At 34.5% G+C, this 16,333-nt stretch overlaps 1 protein-coding gene across 2 annotated transcripts in view; it reads right to left on the minus strand.

Annotated features, from left to right (window-relative positions):
• Positions 1-3,785: 3,785 nt before the first annotated feature.
• LOC117330792 overlaps positions 3,786-16,333 on the minus strand; it is a 41,204-nt gene continuing 28,656 nt past the window's right edge. For both annotated transcript variants that reach the window (XM_033889276.1, XM_033889277.1), the window contains exons 5-19: positions 15,320-15,394; positions 14,177-14,265; positions 13,642-13,715; positions 12,428-12,504; positions 11,374-11,457; positions 10,887-10,948; positions 10,644-10,721; positions 10,115-10,175; positions 9,627-9,774; positions 8,830-9,050; positions 8,507-8,564; positions 8,029-8,129; positions 7,199-7,273; positions 6,417-6,563; positions 3,786-5,291 (exon numbers count right to left, since the gene is read on the minus strand). In XM_033889276.1, the coding sequence (XP_033745167.1) occupies positions 5,136-5,291; positions 6,417-6,563; positions 7,199-7,273; positions 8,029-8,129; positions 8,507-8,564; positions 8,830-9,050; positions 9,627-9,774; positions 10,115-10,175; positions 10,644-10,721; positions 10,887-10,948; positions 11,374-11,457; positions 12,428-12,504; positions 13,642-13,715; positions 14,177-14,265; positions 15,320-15,394 (1,506 nt within the window). In that variant the 3' untranslated portion in view covers positions 3,786-5,135. The remainder of the gene's footprint in view (positions 5,292-6,416; positions 6,564-7,198; positions 7,274-8,028; positions 8,130-8,506; positions 8,565-8,829; positions 9,051-9,626; positions 9,775-10,114; positions 10,176-10,643; positions 10,722-10,886; positions 10,949-11,373; positions 11,458-12,427; positions 12,505-13,641; positions 13,716-14,176; positions 14,266-15,319; positions 15,395-16,333) is intronic.

The raw sequence follows: 16,333 nt of genomic DNA on the forward strand, positions 1-16,333 counted from the left end.
CTCTTTCTCCTGTTACATTGTCTGTTTACTAATGACTTATAACATGTGACACACTTAATACATGTATGTCTGTTTACCCTTTAACTCATAACCAGAGTCATAGAGCAGAAAGACAGGTTATGAGATCGAGTCATAGGGTAAACAGAGAAGTATGAAGTATGTGGAGACACAACGTCCCAGAAGCAGAGACGTACGTGTATATCATATACACGTCTCTGCCAGAAGCTAGAAAGTTGTAGTTATCTAGACGAATCTGCCGTGGATGCACAGACATTTATGATGAAGTGTTTACAAAAGGATACGATAGTAACGTGACCCGGTGGTCAGGGTCAGCTGAGGGTAGTCAGACCAGACCTGCAGACCAGTCAATTTTAAATAAAGATGTACTGTACATGAGAAGTACAAATATTCTTAATAGAAAAATCCCGTGGATAAGTAATTAGATCCACTATGGTTGAGAAGATAAATTATGTATATGACCATATCCGTAAACTGTAAAACGGAAATAGGTCTCAGCACGTCGATTTACCCCATACTATCCCATACTACCCCATACTACCCCATACTACCACATACTACCCCATACTACCACATACTACCCCATACTACCACAAACTACCACATACTACCCCATACTACCACATACTACCCCATACTACCCCATACTACCCCATACTACCACAAACTACCACATACTATCCCATACTACCCCATACTACCACATATATATAATTGGAATTTTGGAATTTATTTCAGAGATATTATGTTTTAAATGCCTTCATTATTCGTGTATCATAATGCATCACTTAATTACTTGTACCTAATTGGTTATTAATTAATTTCTTTACAAAGTCAAGTGAAAGTAAAGAGATTCGATAGGTACGAGGTAATTACCAAATTTCGTTATGTAATCAATATAATACAAATTGCTTACTTTGTGTTGGTAAAAGACAATTGTTTATTCTGAAGATACTGATAACATTAATTGCGTACATGATTACTAGATCTAATATGGTAATGTAAGTTTTATTCTCTATCAGGTCAGAAGATGTCATGCTCATGTTCATGTCATTTATTAGAAGGGATAGCTGCTGAAATTGACATAATATCGTTACAAATAAATAAACCAAAATTTAAAGAAGACATTCAAATTTATTCACATGCTATTATTGTTAGATAAGTAAACGAATGTATTAACGCTTATATTTTGCTTACTTTTTTGTCTAATATGAACAACAATGCCTGTTTCTGGTCGAAGGTCAAACCAGACACCACTCCGTTCATTTAATGGTATTCACTTATCGCATGTTTAACAGTTTGTCCTCTCCGTTCCCGTTGTAGTTCAGTTGGTTTTGATGTCTCTATGTCTGGATCGCTCCTTTTCTAGTCTCTCCCTTTTTGTGTCTCGGTTTTTTTTTTTTTTTTTAAATAATCTCCGTTAGTTTAGATCTCACATTCCTTCTCTATTTTTTTTCCTTTTACAGTCTCTCATTTGGTTTTGATTTCCAGATTGTTGTTGTTAAAGTCACCCCGTTTGTTTAGGTGTCTAGATTGTTCTATTAAATGTGTTCGCGTTGGTTTTGGTGTCTCAATCATTCCTTTAAATGTTTCCTCATTGGATTTGTTGTTTTGATCATCGATATTGAAATATCCCTGTTGCTTTTGGGTTTCTCGATTGTTCCTATGATAAGTTGTGATGCACTTGCTGTCTTTCTGTTTTTGTTACTTTATTGTCGTCAAAGATAAAATGTACCTCTTGGTTCATCTTACTAGTTTTAATATTTTTGCAGTTGCCTATTATCACTTTTTATTTTTCTATTGTCTCGCATTTCCTATCGTTTTGATGCTTGAGATTTTTGTATTTTTATTCATCCTGTGGTCTTCCTATCGTGGTTTTTATGTATTGTCCCATACTACATATCCCTTGTAAATCAAAATGAATGAGTTGAGATAAGCGTTTCTGATAGCATGTGAAGAATATTAAACGTTTTCCTCATTCAATCTTCTCGCTGCATAAACGGTATTCATTGTTGGAAACAGGTCTTACTCAGAATGTCGTCCTTCTAGGCCAAGTAAGTGACGTCAAGGTCTTAGAGTGTTGATCATTGTATTAGTTAAGATATAGCCCTTGCATTCTTTAATGTGCTCGTTTTAGACTAAAAATAGCATTAAGAGACCGTCACAGTTGAGCTCAGCCAAAGATGTTTTTTGAATATATGATAAATTATGATATGCTTTGTTCGAATGATCACAGCTTATCTGATAAACTTAAGGGTAGTCGCATGGTACAGTTGTAACACACTTGGCTTTCACCTAAACGGCCTCAGTTTTATTCCCCGATCGAACGTGGAAAGGTATTGGGTGACATGGTGACCTCTCCGACCATGTGGGTTTTCTTCAAGTACTCCGGCACAAACAAAAGTGATTCATATATCTGATAACTTGTCAATCCCAACATATCGGTCTATCCGTCGAAGTTCGGAATACTCGAAAGTGGATCGGCTCATTCATATGCAAATCGTTACATTTTCTGCGCCGGAAGTACCCCATTCATTTACTGAAAACAACATGTTGGATGTAGCAAGTACATATCTAATGAAAAGAAGCATTTCCACGCTGGGCTTCAAAATAACAAACATAAATATACTGAATACGGCATTAGTTCGAAGTATGTTTCTAAAACTAAAAGTACGTGTCTGGGCCAAAATCCCCTTGCAATGCTTTTGGTAGTAGTTGTATTCAGACTATTTCGACACAGCTCTTTCCAGGTCTACATGTAGGTACAGGTATATTAATTTGGGTCGAGATTGTCAAGATATCGTTCCTTCGGCAAGTAGCATAGGGGGAAATCATCATTTCATTTAAAATGCTTCACAGACAGTGTTTAATAAATTGTTATTATTTTGACAGTAAATGACATTTAGTCCATATATGTATGCCTAATTAAGACCTACAAATAAAAAATATATAACGTCAAACATTGTCGTAATGAAGCCAAGAAGTTACGAACTTTTGAAGATCCCTACTTATGATAGAGCCCATCATTATAATCTCCTTCGCATACACGTGATCTTGATTGTTGTGCATTCTGGGAGATATTTGCTTACAGATGGAAACAAATATGGTGGACTTCAGCTTGGGCAAATACTGCCTGTTGCCTATCATAACTACAAATTTTAAATGCCTTGGTTTAATGCAAAAAGAAAATAAAAACAAAATAAACATTTCAATATCAGCCGTCGTGAAAAATCACGATCCTCTGCATGCTGCCACCGCCTCAACTGATAATATTTCATAGCGTTACCCCCTTCAGCCCCTATTCCCTTGATTGATACACATGTGTTTTATCACTAAGTTTAATGGTGAACGACAAATAGTCAATTTGCAATAAATTCACAAAGATAACGACAGACCGAAGCTTTACACTAGGCTTACGTGCGAGTGTACGTTACACACTTTACTGTTCAACAAAAAGTGTGCCATTTCCGCATGTGTTCCGATTTCATTGTCGTTTTTCATATATAATTCGGCCTTTCTATACAGTCTCCGATTAAAATCCTACCTTTTATTCGTTTCATAATCTTATTTACGCTTAAATCCTTCCCGGTTTCTCATTGCGATCGCCATTATTCGTTTGTGTGTGTTTTTTCAACGCATGCGCAATCAGTATTTAATTCAATATGGAGGCGGAGCGAAATGGAATTTCCCGGGACGCAAATAATATTTTTCATTTTTTTTTTTTTTTTTTTTCAGTTTTAAAGATAAATAAGAAGTTGACAATTTCCGAGGGTGGTAAAAAGTAAAGAGTTAACTTTTATTGCTGAAGAAAAATACATATGAATTTATTCGTGTTTTTAATTGATAAAAAATACTATTTGTCGGTGGTATAGCACCTTAATTTAATATTTATTACATCTCCTTTTAAAGACAGAGTATCCAGAATTGATATTTGAACATTAGTCTTAACGATACCAGCTCTCTTACCTTAACAAAAATTCAAAGTTCCTAGTTGTTTTCTCATTAACCGAATAGTGATTTATTTTCGACCTCAATATATTTGGAGGGCAGTGACAGAAAAGGTTTAAATTTCAACCGTATAGCATATTGCTGCAGAAAGATGATCTGTATTCAAAAGGGTGTGTTGACAAGATGGGTGTGATGGTATAGACGTGTTAAATATTGACAACCCGAGCAGCAGACTGGCCGAACTACATCATAGTCTTGATCAACATATAGCTTGTGCTCAATTATCTATATTTCATCTGTACTACAAAATATCTGCTATCGAGCGTGTATACTTTATAATTTTATTATGTGGTAATATAAAAACCATGTCTTCTCTTCTCTTGTCACAACTCAAAACACTTGGACTTTAGCGATACATTCACGAAAAACTAAATGCCATTACGAGATATGTGTCCTGCGACTTACACAAATCGTTAACAACATCAGTGTTGCCACTAATTTGAACATGACATGTGTTGACATCATTTGCAATACAAACATTGTAAAAAAAAAACAAGAATTGATCATGCTCAAAACCCCGTGAGGTCACTAGATATTGTTTTATGTTTAGCTATATAACAATGCGTACACAAGACCAGACACGGATAAGCAGTTCTGATTATAAACCGTGAAAATAAATCTCACATTATATACTATAGTTCGTCTGATGTGTGAGATAGGCTTGTGTCCTCGTGTTTGCTTACTGCAATTGATATCTGGTGATGTTACAAACCATGAGTTCGTCCCGAGCAGTTCGTATGATTAGACGCAGCACCGTAAATAATGTATACAATAAGCAATCCGAAAACCAAATTCTCATGTTCACACTTTGTCTTTCCTGCACCTTCAAGAACTGAGGAATACTATGTCTTATATCACAGCCATAGTTATGTCCTTCACAATATAACTAGGAGAATCGTCCACATTCGGCTTCAGCTGTTTTACAAGCGGCTGAAATGAAATGAAGTTGGATCTTTTCTTTCATTACAAGCAGAAGCCTTCATTTTGCCTCTTTTCTTATTTGCTCTCTTAGTCTTCAATTCACTAGTAGAATCTTGAAAATCTTAAGCAGTAGTTGCATTGAAACATGTAGGTTAAAGGCTTACTTCATTGATTAAAGTCAATTACATCTAGAACTGAAAAGGTCGCTGTCTTTGATTATGTCTTTTGCACCGTGTTCTGATGCGGGCCATGTTTTTATTGATACTAATTTCCTTGTAGGATTCCCAGTTGACCCTCGTGGTAAGTTGGTCCTGTAGCTGTTCATCAGTAGGATATGGCGACACCTAAAATGAATGAAAATTTTGATTGATAATAATAATAATAGTAAAAGAAAAACACTAACAATTAATAAACATAATATTATCTTGTTTGATATCACACAAAAAAATCATGTGGTTAAGCAAGACATCAATAAAGAATATATCGGAAAGTATGTAAATGACCAAGATTAATTGTAAAGCAAAATACATCAATATGTAATGAAGCATACACAGAGTGGTAAAAATACCGAAAACATTTCCTGTTCCGGATGTGACGTAAATCGTGGTCCGTGAGGATACATGTTACATTTTTCTCTGGAACGTTATACATGTATTTTCCTCTTCAAAAGAAAAAAATTGAGCCAAAAAAAAGATGGTGTTTCAGATCAAAATCAGGTTTTGGTAGTGTGTCATACTGTTCAAGTATTTTAAATTAGTGTATATACGCAATGGAAGGATGAAATATTGTCATCAACAAATTCGTTCATAACAGACACTCGTTAATGTTGACATCAATATTTCAGCTTATTTTCAGCAGTCTTTAGTCTCTATGTAATTGATTAGTTTGAAGTTCTAATTTAAGAAAAAATATACCGACATTACGATCTCGCAATAAGAACCGTGGTCACATTCAATCAATATATAAACGTTTTATATGTTATAGAGACAATTGTATGCAAATTACTTTTGTTTGAAATGAGTAAATTATGATATTTATTCGTAGAAACAGTATTCCCTTACCAGATATAAATTTCGTTCAACAATTCGGTTTTCCTATCATTCAGTGAAGTAAAATGCGATCAGCCGTTCAATATTGTGTACTAGAATAGTTTATTGAAGATTTCATAAAGCATTTATCAAATCAGGCAAAATTTGATAAAGCTCTGCTGCAATGAATTGAGATGGAATATGGGAATAACTGCCTTTTCATTCGCGATCCATCATTTCCATGATGTCATCCCGTGTATTTAACATTTCCAGTGTAAAATTTTAATTTCATTCAAATGTATATAAAGACTTTATTGTAATCTTTAAAGATATAGGAAAGAAAAGTCTTTGAAATGCTAGTCGGTGATATGTTCATGTGACCGGCGATGGAGGCTCTGTCAAATTAATCTTATTGGTCAGAAAACAATATGATGAATTCACCTTATTCGTTAGTCTGTCAACCATCCTTGGATCCTTTTGTAGGTGTTGTTTAAAAAGTCTGCGACTGATGCGCACGCAGTCTGCTCCGTTGCTGACTACAATTAAACTAGGCTGGGGTTGGTCATCAAACACAATGTATTGTAACCCCTGTAAAAAAAACAACTTTCAGACAGTAATACTCAAATCATTGGTCAATGACGAACAAACATCGATCATAGAGTTATGATGTCAATCATGAAGTTCATATGTATACATTGGCCAACACAATAACAGTACATTGGACAGAATGTTAAGTAAATCAGATTAAAAATATCGATCCTCCAGAAATAATGGACAACTTAAATGAGTGTTCAACATGCGTACTTAAAATGGTTGAGACAATCAAAGGAGAAGCCTGGTACCGGAAAAATCTCCTCAACAGACATCCAGGTAAGTAAAAGACCGACATGTTCGTTTCTGTAGCTCTATCTATGTTTTGTTCATGTTCAACGAGAATGGTTAATAGTCGACGTTAATCCCCAAGATAAACATTGTATGATCTCGCTTCTTCCCGTGAAATACGGGAGTATGTGTTAATGATATGATGGTCATAGCACAAAGGGATGAGATAGATGGATTATAATAGGAAATATACAGGAATGATGGATGGAATGAAGGAATGAGGGAAGAAAGAGTACAGTACAAGGAGAAAGAAGAATTTACTGGACGTAAATTGTGCAATCATGTGTATTTTTCACACTGCTCTGTGTACTCTATGTTTATTTTTGAATATCAATACTTACAAACACCTCGCCTTTCTTCAGTGTTTGCACAGTGACAAACAGCGGGTTCCTATCGGCTTCTGTCTCTTCATGTTCCTGTATTGGTAGACAAAAATACGAAATCACATACCAATTAATATAGTATTAAGAGCAACAGTATAAATCTTTTTTCAATATCTAAATCAATTTTAAATCCAGCTGGTTCACAGCTGCTACATTAAGGTCATATAAATTGATCCTCGAATTCTGAAAGAGTTATACATAATTCAATTGTGATGAATCATTATACAAGGTAACATATACCTTAGTGCCATTTAATTTCAAAATGACATGAAGTATACAAGATTTTCTTTACTTTAAGATATTTTTCGTGAGTATATGCTAGTCTATTACAAGTAAAACCTTAAGACTATACATGGCCATTTTTTAAATCTTAGGAAAATGAATGATAATTGATATTTACTGATGGTCTGTTGATATGTGTTCTGATTACCGCCTGTCTATTTAATGACGTCATATTTACCGCCTGTTTATAATATTGACGGTATACTAACTGTTTGTCTGTTTGTTGTGTTAACAAAAGATGGCACCATACCTACCACATTTCTATAATAAATGACATCATCAATATCGCCTGTTTCTATTTTGTGTCAAAAGAATGACGTCATATCAATTGCATGTCAGTATTGCATGACGTCATACCTACCGCCTGTCAATATTGTGTCTACAGGGAATGACGTCATGCCAACTGCGTGTCTATATTGTATATCAGAAATGACGTCATTACTACATCCTCACTATAATAAATGACGTCACGCCTACTTGTAAATAATTAATGACGTCATACTCACTGCCTGTCTGTATTGTGCGTCCCAATCGTCAAATATCGTCCTCCGGCCCTCTTGTTTCTCAGATGCCGGATTTCCATTGATATCGCGAGTTTCAACGTTTTCTATGAAAATATCAACACTATCTTTATCATGATACAAGTACCTGTACATGTGAAAATGGAACAATGCACGTTTATATCAACAGACATGTAGGAAACTGAAAAAATACATTTGCACCTTTTTTTATTATTTACATGAAGCAAAACTAGTGATTTGATCGCTAAAGTGTTACACATCAAAGAGGCTATATAAACTGGAGGCGATATAAAATGTATACTGGATGTGTGTTAAAACCTTCAAAATATGAGGGTTCGAAGGCTGTGCTGCGTTTTAATATATAGAAAAAATGCAATATGATTGTGCAAGCTAGATTAACCCGACTTCCACTTTATTTATGCAGATTTAATCAAAATTTACTATGCAATGAGAAAAAATATACCTTTTTCGTTCTCGCTTTTTTCTGAGTCGGTCGACGAGGTCAACGTCCTCAGGTTAGTCTAAAATTATTAAAAAGCTATTTTTGAATAAGTGATACATGGGGACAACTCGCACATTTTGATAAAAAATAAGAAATAGTATATATCCCTCTTTAGTGATAGCATTCACCATGGACCATGTTATGGCAGAAGGGTTCGGTTTCATTTTCAAAATAAAAGTTATTTAGGTTTAATGTCACAGACTTTTTAATGGAACATTTAAAATCATTCAAACAACCCCTGTCTTGATTCTGAGTATGACGTCAGCATTCAAATAGCAGAATACCTTCTGAGTCCTGAATATGGCCGATTTGGCGTTTCTGTCTTGACGCTTGGAAGTGGGTGTGGTCATATGGAAAGCAGTGGATGGGCGCAGTACTTGGTCCAGCCTTTCTAGTAGGGGTGCGGATTTGATGTCGTAACTGATGTTACTCCTGGCCGAAAGAGGACCGTCCTCACTCTCTTCATCATCACTATCTATGGACAGGGCCCGGGGGATATATAGACCTGGGTTAAAATACATACTATATTGTAAAATGCTACAAAGTGGCTTTGTGTCGTAATACATAAAATCTAAAAATAAAAGCATCTTTTTCACCTTTTCGACCAAAAACACATTTTATAACCAGCGTATTTAGCCGAAGCTTGATCTCGATAACAAGTTTTCTAATTGGAGAAGAGACGATGATTTTGCACATGGTATTACATTTATGTGGAAAAACCTTTTTAAAAGAAATAGGGTCCTGATATGACCTGACCATCACGTGTTTTAGTTGAAGCTGATTTCATTGATGATGATACGTCTCGTTCTGCGGTTGCCTCTATAAAGTTGCAAATTAAATCACAAAAACCGTAACCCATAATTCCATGGTTTCGTCCAAACGTAGGACCAACATGTTCCAAATCTCACGTTACGACTTCGCTACATCAGAGAAAGTAAGTTAGCCGCAATAACCACACTTTCGGCCCCCATCGGCTATCAAGTTATCTCTTTACCACTGCCAGAATGAAGCGAAGGGAAGTAACTCTAATTAATCAGAATTCAAGAAACACAACGGAAATAAACTGAACAGTTAAAGGTACCATTATAGCGGGCGTGTCTACTGTAGTCGGTGTCCCGTACGAGAAAGGCCTGATACCCGTCAGTATGCGCCTTCTGTATATGTCGCCCTGTCTTCTCACTCACAGACGGTAGCGTCTTCACGAGCTTTTTTAGCACCTTGATTGAACCCTGCAACAAACAAGCGAAAAATGGTGACTCTACTGTTTGTCATATTTCTGCAATTGAGCTTTGTTTGTACCTATGTTCGGGTATTTTTAAGACCACTCCAAGCAGATTAACAGTGCAATTTTGTGCAAAAATTGTAATTAACGAGACCTAATTTTTTAAGCTATGTAACTATTTTAAAACTTCTTTCCTCACAGGTCGTGTCTACCAATCTCGTTTATCTCCCCTTTACCAAGTCTTCACTCACCTTGTCTGTCAAAACACCCAATTGTATACGTAATCGGGTATATTGACAGAGGGGTCAAGAGCCTATGCTTCACTATAGTGCCGTTTTTATAATTACCGATTTGACTATGTACAGCCAATCTGATCGTCTGCTATCGAACTCCATGACTGTGTTTCGTCTGACAGAAAAAGGATGAAATTAGTGCATATTCAATAAATATCAATGTGGTCGTCTTCAAAATAATTAAGTTTATGAGATTAATTCTGAAGAAATTGGTTCGTGCTCGATTTGCGTTTTCATGCTATGTATCGATAGATTGGTCAATCATATCTTCCAATCCATCGGTAAATTCCTCATTCGAGAGATATCAATAAACTTTTAAACTATATATTTAGTAAGTATAAAGAACGATAACTCTGGGTGGAGAGTGATTTCGTGATCATCGAAACACTCTTAATCAATAAATGACTTTTAATTGGAGGATGAGTTCAAATGTCTTTAAAACAAGACTTTTAATTTCAAATAGTTTCAGCGTTTGAATTTTAATATAAAACCACATGCACATAAAACAAATACAGTTTTCATGGTTAAATACCTAGACGTTTTCTGTTTTCGGAATGCCCTTATGATATCATTAACAACTTACTGGACGTAGCTGGTCATGAACTGTTTCGGGTTTTCCTTCAGCACGTGTAGCGGCCAGCCCTGTAGAAAACTCTGGTTTCTGAAATATTATCAAGAGTAAAAGTTATTCCCCTTTACCTACCGGTGCAGACAATATCTGTAATAGATTACCTTCTACTGAAAGAAAACGCCAATGAATGCCGTTATTTACTGTATAGGTTTTTTTTTCCATAATATTCAAAATGGTTATTTATATAAGACTTACAATAAGAAAGGGTCCACTTCGGGATCAAGTCTGTTTCCTCCCATCACTATTGTTTTAAAGTCCTTCGGGAAAAAAATAAGAAATATTTACGTATGATAAAAAATAGACTCAAAACACATTAAAAAAAGAAACACAAAAAGAAACACAAAAATTGAATGAGCCAAAATCTCATTATACAATAGTATAAAGTACAATGGTGATTAACCCGTAGGGTGTGTACATTGAAAGATAAGTAAATGACGAAATGATCGCCAATTCTCAATAACACCAAAATTAAAATTGCTTTACAGACAAAAATGACACATCTTCAATACTGATCTTATGCTCTACATGTATCGACAACAATAATAATGGACGACGTCATCAAACACTAACGGAAACGTCAGAATTATTGTCGCTTTCGTTGTAGTCCACAACGAGACATCTAGACATCTAGTTGGATAGTAAGAAAATAACACGGTCATCAAGTAAGAAATGAGGCAGTTACCTCATCGGAGACTCGGAGTAGCTCTGTGTAGGTTTCTGTGATGATTGACCCTTGACGAGGCTTGCCGTGATATATTCCTAGCTCCTATAATACATACATACATATATATATATATATTCAAACATATCTTTATTTCAAATCAAATATCATATCAACAGTGGAGATTGTATCGAAATAAAACTGATTAAGAATTGCACTTTTTTGCACTTTATTTTCAAAATGCCTGCTTAGTTTTTCCATGTTTCTGTTCCTTGCATCATCGACATGTCCTAAAATGAGGAAACAGTTATATGTATTACGGAATTAATGTTTAAAAGTGGTTTAAAAGTGGTTCACTTATGTTTTTTTCAAATAAAGCTGAACATACTTTGGACATCAGGACATATATGTCTGGATTCACACATACCTTTACAAAGTTTTGTCAGCTTACTTACTAAGTAATTTTTTTTTTTTTTTTTTTGTTGCTATTATTATAATTTCAAAGGTGTTTTGATACAGACATTTGTACTATATGTGTTTCTTTATTATATATTAAAAAAAATGATATATGTATATATGCATAATGAAACGATAGTTTTGAGAGCACTCTCGATGAAAAATAAACACACGTATACAATTAATGAAGTTGACAATGCTGATTTGTGTTCGGTTCGATCTAGCCTATTTTTCCCGTGATAATTGTAAATTGTAATGAATGCATTAATGTGATGAAAAGGTTTGAACAAAGAATTTAAAAAAGGAAGGCACTAGTCTCCACCGTGCCTTCGTCGACAATATGTTCACGATACATTGAACCACAAACATACCGGAAAATCTCATTATACAGTCGAATGGAAAATACACAATCACACAATCCAATACCTCTTCAATACACTATTTTGATTTTTCAGTTTTCTCCGTAGATTAGAAACAGTACTCTATATGTGAATAATTCAGCCTTACTCAAATATGCATGAACTAATAGCATTTGTAATGAAATAACACAGTTTGAAGTATGTTTTCCTGAATTTCATCATTTGATCTCGCACATCATTATAGCTTAAAGCCTACTCACCCCGAAGTCATCTCCTCTTTTTAACTTTACCAGAGTTTTCGCCGTAGATTTGTGTTCGTCGAGCTTGACGATCAGGACTGTGGAAATGGAGAACATGGAATTTAAATAAAATAATTTACTAGTAATCAATATGTGTATTACACTAAATATATGTACAAAAAATGTGTTAACACACATGTACTATTTCCCTGTCAACAAGGTTTCGCCTCGATTTTTTGTGTGAGAATTCAAACCTAAGTGTTTTTTCTGTTGATGTCGTACGCCGACTTTCCCTCTGTTGTCGTTTAATCTTTGTTCCTAATGTTGTCTTTTGTTTTCTCAATTTTTCCACTGTTGTCTTACCCTTTATTTGATTCACCCTTTTTCCCAGATGTTGTCTCCCTTTTTGGTTTTAGGCAAGCTTTGTTCCCATCGTTGATGATATCTTGTAGACACTATGTTTCAAATTTGTATTCTGACTCTAGCAATCAGCTAATCGATTAATCTATCAATTGATCAATGACAATCGTTTGATCAGTTGATGTCTTTACTCTTTTTGATAACACCTATTCTTATTCTTTCCTTGTAGTTAAAGCCTCTCTTTGTTTTCGTAACATATAAAAACAATTACAAAATAAATATTGAATGATAAAGAATGTATACCCTGATGATAAAATAATGTGAGAATCAATACGTAGTTCGTCTTAGTTGCAATTCAAACGGGAAACTACACGCTGATAACGGTGAAGTTCTTATGTGGTGCTCCACTCTATATGTAAATGGCCCGTGGAAAATATGTCATACACTTAAGCGCAAACTCGTTGGTTTTTGAAGAATGACAAACTGGTGATGAAACCTATGCATCAAAAGCCTGAAGTCATTCAGACGAACTTGTTGCTGCCGCGAAGGCAGAAAAGGAGTGAGCAAGACCACAACTTACAAACAACGTATGTAAGAGAAAAATGAAAGATAGGTTAAACGTGATAAACCACAATGAATTGGCACGCAAACCCATCTATAAACAAAAACATGGAAAGGCTTTAAACCATATGGATTTTATGTGAGAGTTACACATACATGTGTGCCTTTCAAAATACATTCCGTAGCATTGATATTAACATTTGCATTAGGAAAAACAAAATATCATGGATTATGTCACAATATTGCTAGTAAATTAAACGACACAGCCGGGGAGACCTGCCACATTTCTACGAATAATGGTAATGCTAACTTACTTTGACCATATATGATGACGTAATAATTCTCAGGCTTTCCTCCTTCCTTCACAATAAAACGTTTGGCTTCATAACTGCACAGAATGAAAAAGTAGAACTCAATAAACTTTAGAATATAATTATATTTTCATCACATAAAAGAAAAAATCATTTTATTCCATTTGGTAAAAGAATCAAACTTACAACAAAGCGTAACTAATGCTTGCAACGATCCTAAATTTATTTTATTTGAATTTTGTTTGTTGATTTTTTTTCAGTTATTTTTTCACGTTTTTCTTTTGCATGAGAACTAGAACATGCAGGTAAATAGCTGTATATGTATGCGCGTGTGTGAATGTGTAGACGAATGTGTACGTCTGTGTGAGCACGCATCTGGTTTTTCTTATGCACCTTTGTAGTTTTTAGTACGAAAACCAAACAACAGAAAACATATTTTTCTCTCTGTTTGATGAGATGAGTAGCAGTGTGGTAGGAAGAGGTTGCTCAACTGTTCAAAGCAAATTATGTGACATTAATTTTTGTTTAGATAACTTACCTTTCAAAAAATCCCACTTTAGCAAACGCTTGTTGTATCTTTAACGAATAATCTCCTATTATCTTTACATTCCGGAGTGCTAAAGTCGACTGAAATATCAGCAAAATAATTTGATTGTTTATTGAGACGTTCTTTGATGATTCTGAATTAAAAATGAAGATATTTACGAAAGTATATACTAGTTGTAATCAAGAGATCTTATACTAGTACTTTTACATTTTATTACAGAACATGTAAACACATACTGAAAACCCTTAAAGTGTACACTAATACTGTGAGCCAGAATTCTTGCTGAAACATTACCTGTGCTAATTAAATCAATTAACAGTGATTAAGGAATTCCACCAGGGTTCTTTTATCACCGATCTTTAATTATATTATATAAGTAATGAAATGTTTTTTACAGGAATGAAACTTAACATGAATAGTCTCGCTAAAAGTGAGGTCAGCCGTGGAAATCATGTATAAAAATATAGGGAGAGATATTTAAAAAAAAAACGGGTAGTTGATTATAATGTATAAATTGTCTTAGTCCACTTAATTACTGTGAATATACACCAACTGGTTCAGTAATCATATATATATGTATAAGTTTTTGTCATTTTGACACCTCCACGATCAAACTCCCTCGGAGTGCCAATCAGATGAGAGATGAACGACCTTTTACTATGTTAAGAATAATGGCTGACAATATTGGAAAGGTGGATATATGTCTTGTTAACTTGTGTTTTGGAGTGATTTGACACCGTCATAACGACTTAAACATATCCAATGGCCATATCGCTATATTAACAGCTGTTTTGGTTAAGTCTTATTTTATAACATTTCAAAAATGTTAAAAACAACGCTTAAAGCTTCTAAACGGCCAAACCACTGATTAATAATTGCGTTTGATAAGTCTCCTTTGTATATACTTGTATACCCTGTGATTGTTGGCAAGGGAGTAGACATACAAGTTTTACTTCTGTAGACGATTTTTTTAGCTAACGAAGGATATCCAATGCTATACAAATACAGTATATATATATATATATATTTGGTGTTACACACATTGTACGTATTTACAAAAGATTTGTTTTATTTGCAAAGTTGTCAAATCAGTCTATTAATACTATATATATAATCAGAAACTGTTTTATGTACATGATGGATCTCAGCTTGAGTCCGCTCGCCGGATGGTTTCGTTAAAGTCCGACGTCCTTCTTGTGACATGCGCATCTGAAATACATGAAGTGAGTTGATGCATTAGTACTTCATATCCTAAGTTCATCAATACAGTATAATTCATGAAATATGAGGTAAGTATATGTCTTTCGATAATGGAAAGATTTAGTAAAATACTGTCTACTAGTCAAGAGTCATCAGCCAATATAGGAGTAGATTATATATATATAATTAGATGACCGTTCTAAAACGTTTACGACAAAGGAAGACTAATGAGTACTAACGCCAGGTAAAACCCTGATAGAAACATGATGACAATAAGTGGTTTGATGAGATCGTGAGAGACGGCTAATGGGTTCTCTGCTTTATATATATTGGAGAAAGCAATAAATGTGTTTCGTAGGAGAGGGAGGCGTTTTATTGGTAGATCGAATTACTTGATATCATTTGAAATTAAGAAACATTAAGGAGACCAGTTTGTATGATGCATAAATTGAAAGATTTTGAATATTTTTCCTTTCTTTCCTATCTGTCCACCTATCTGTCATTCCATTTTTTTTCTTTTGTTGTGTCTCCCTATTTAGTTTTACTACCACATTACGATTTTAGATCTTAACTCCCTCCTCCTGTAAATAACATATAACCTTGCTTATGTTATAAGTAGAATCTAATATATCTCTTCTTAAAATATCATTCTGCTTACATCCGAGTACAATCTTTACCAACAAACATTAAAGGATCTTAACCGTTAGAATAAGTTAAAAACGCTCTGTTTCAGCAAACCATTCCCATTCCACAATTAACCGCTGAAAGTTCATGTCTGCCGTGCAATATTTTACTAAATAAAAAAAAACTTATTTAGGCAATGGTAGTCTTTCCTAAGATCCAGATTGTTTGAAAAGAGATAGACTTGTTACCAGCACTAAATAGTTTGTTAAGAATAACCCAGCTGAATTATAAAACTAGCTTATCTCCCCCTTGTTGGAAATTTAT

The sequence above is a fragment of the Pecten maximus genome, chromosome 7 (assembly GCF_902652985.1).
Source record: "Pecten maximus chromosome 7, xPecMax1.1, whole genome shotgun sequence".
NCBI lineage: Eukaryota > Metazoa > Mollusca > Bivalvia > Pectinida > Pectinidae > Pecten > Pecten maximus.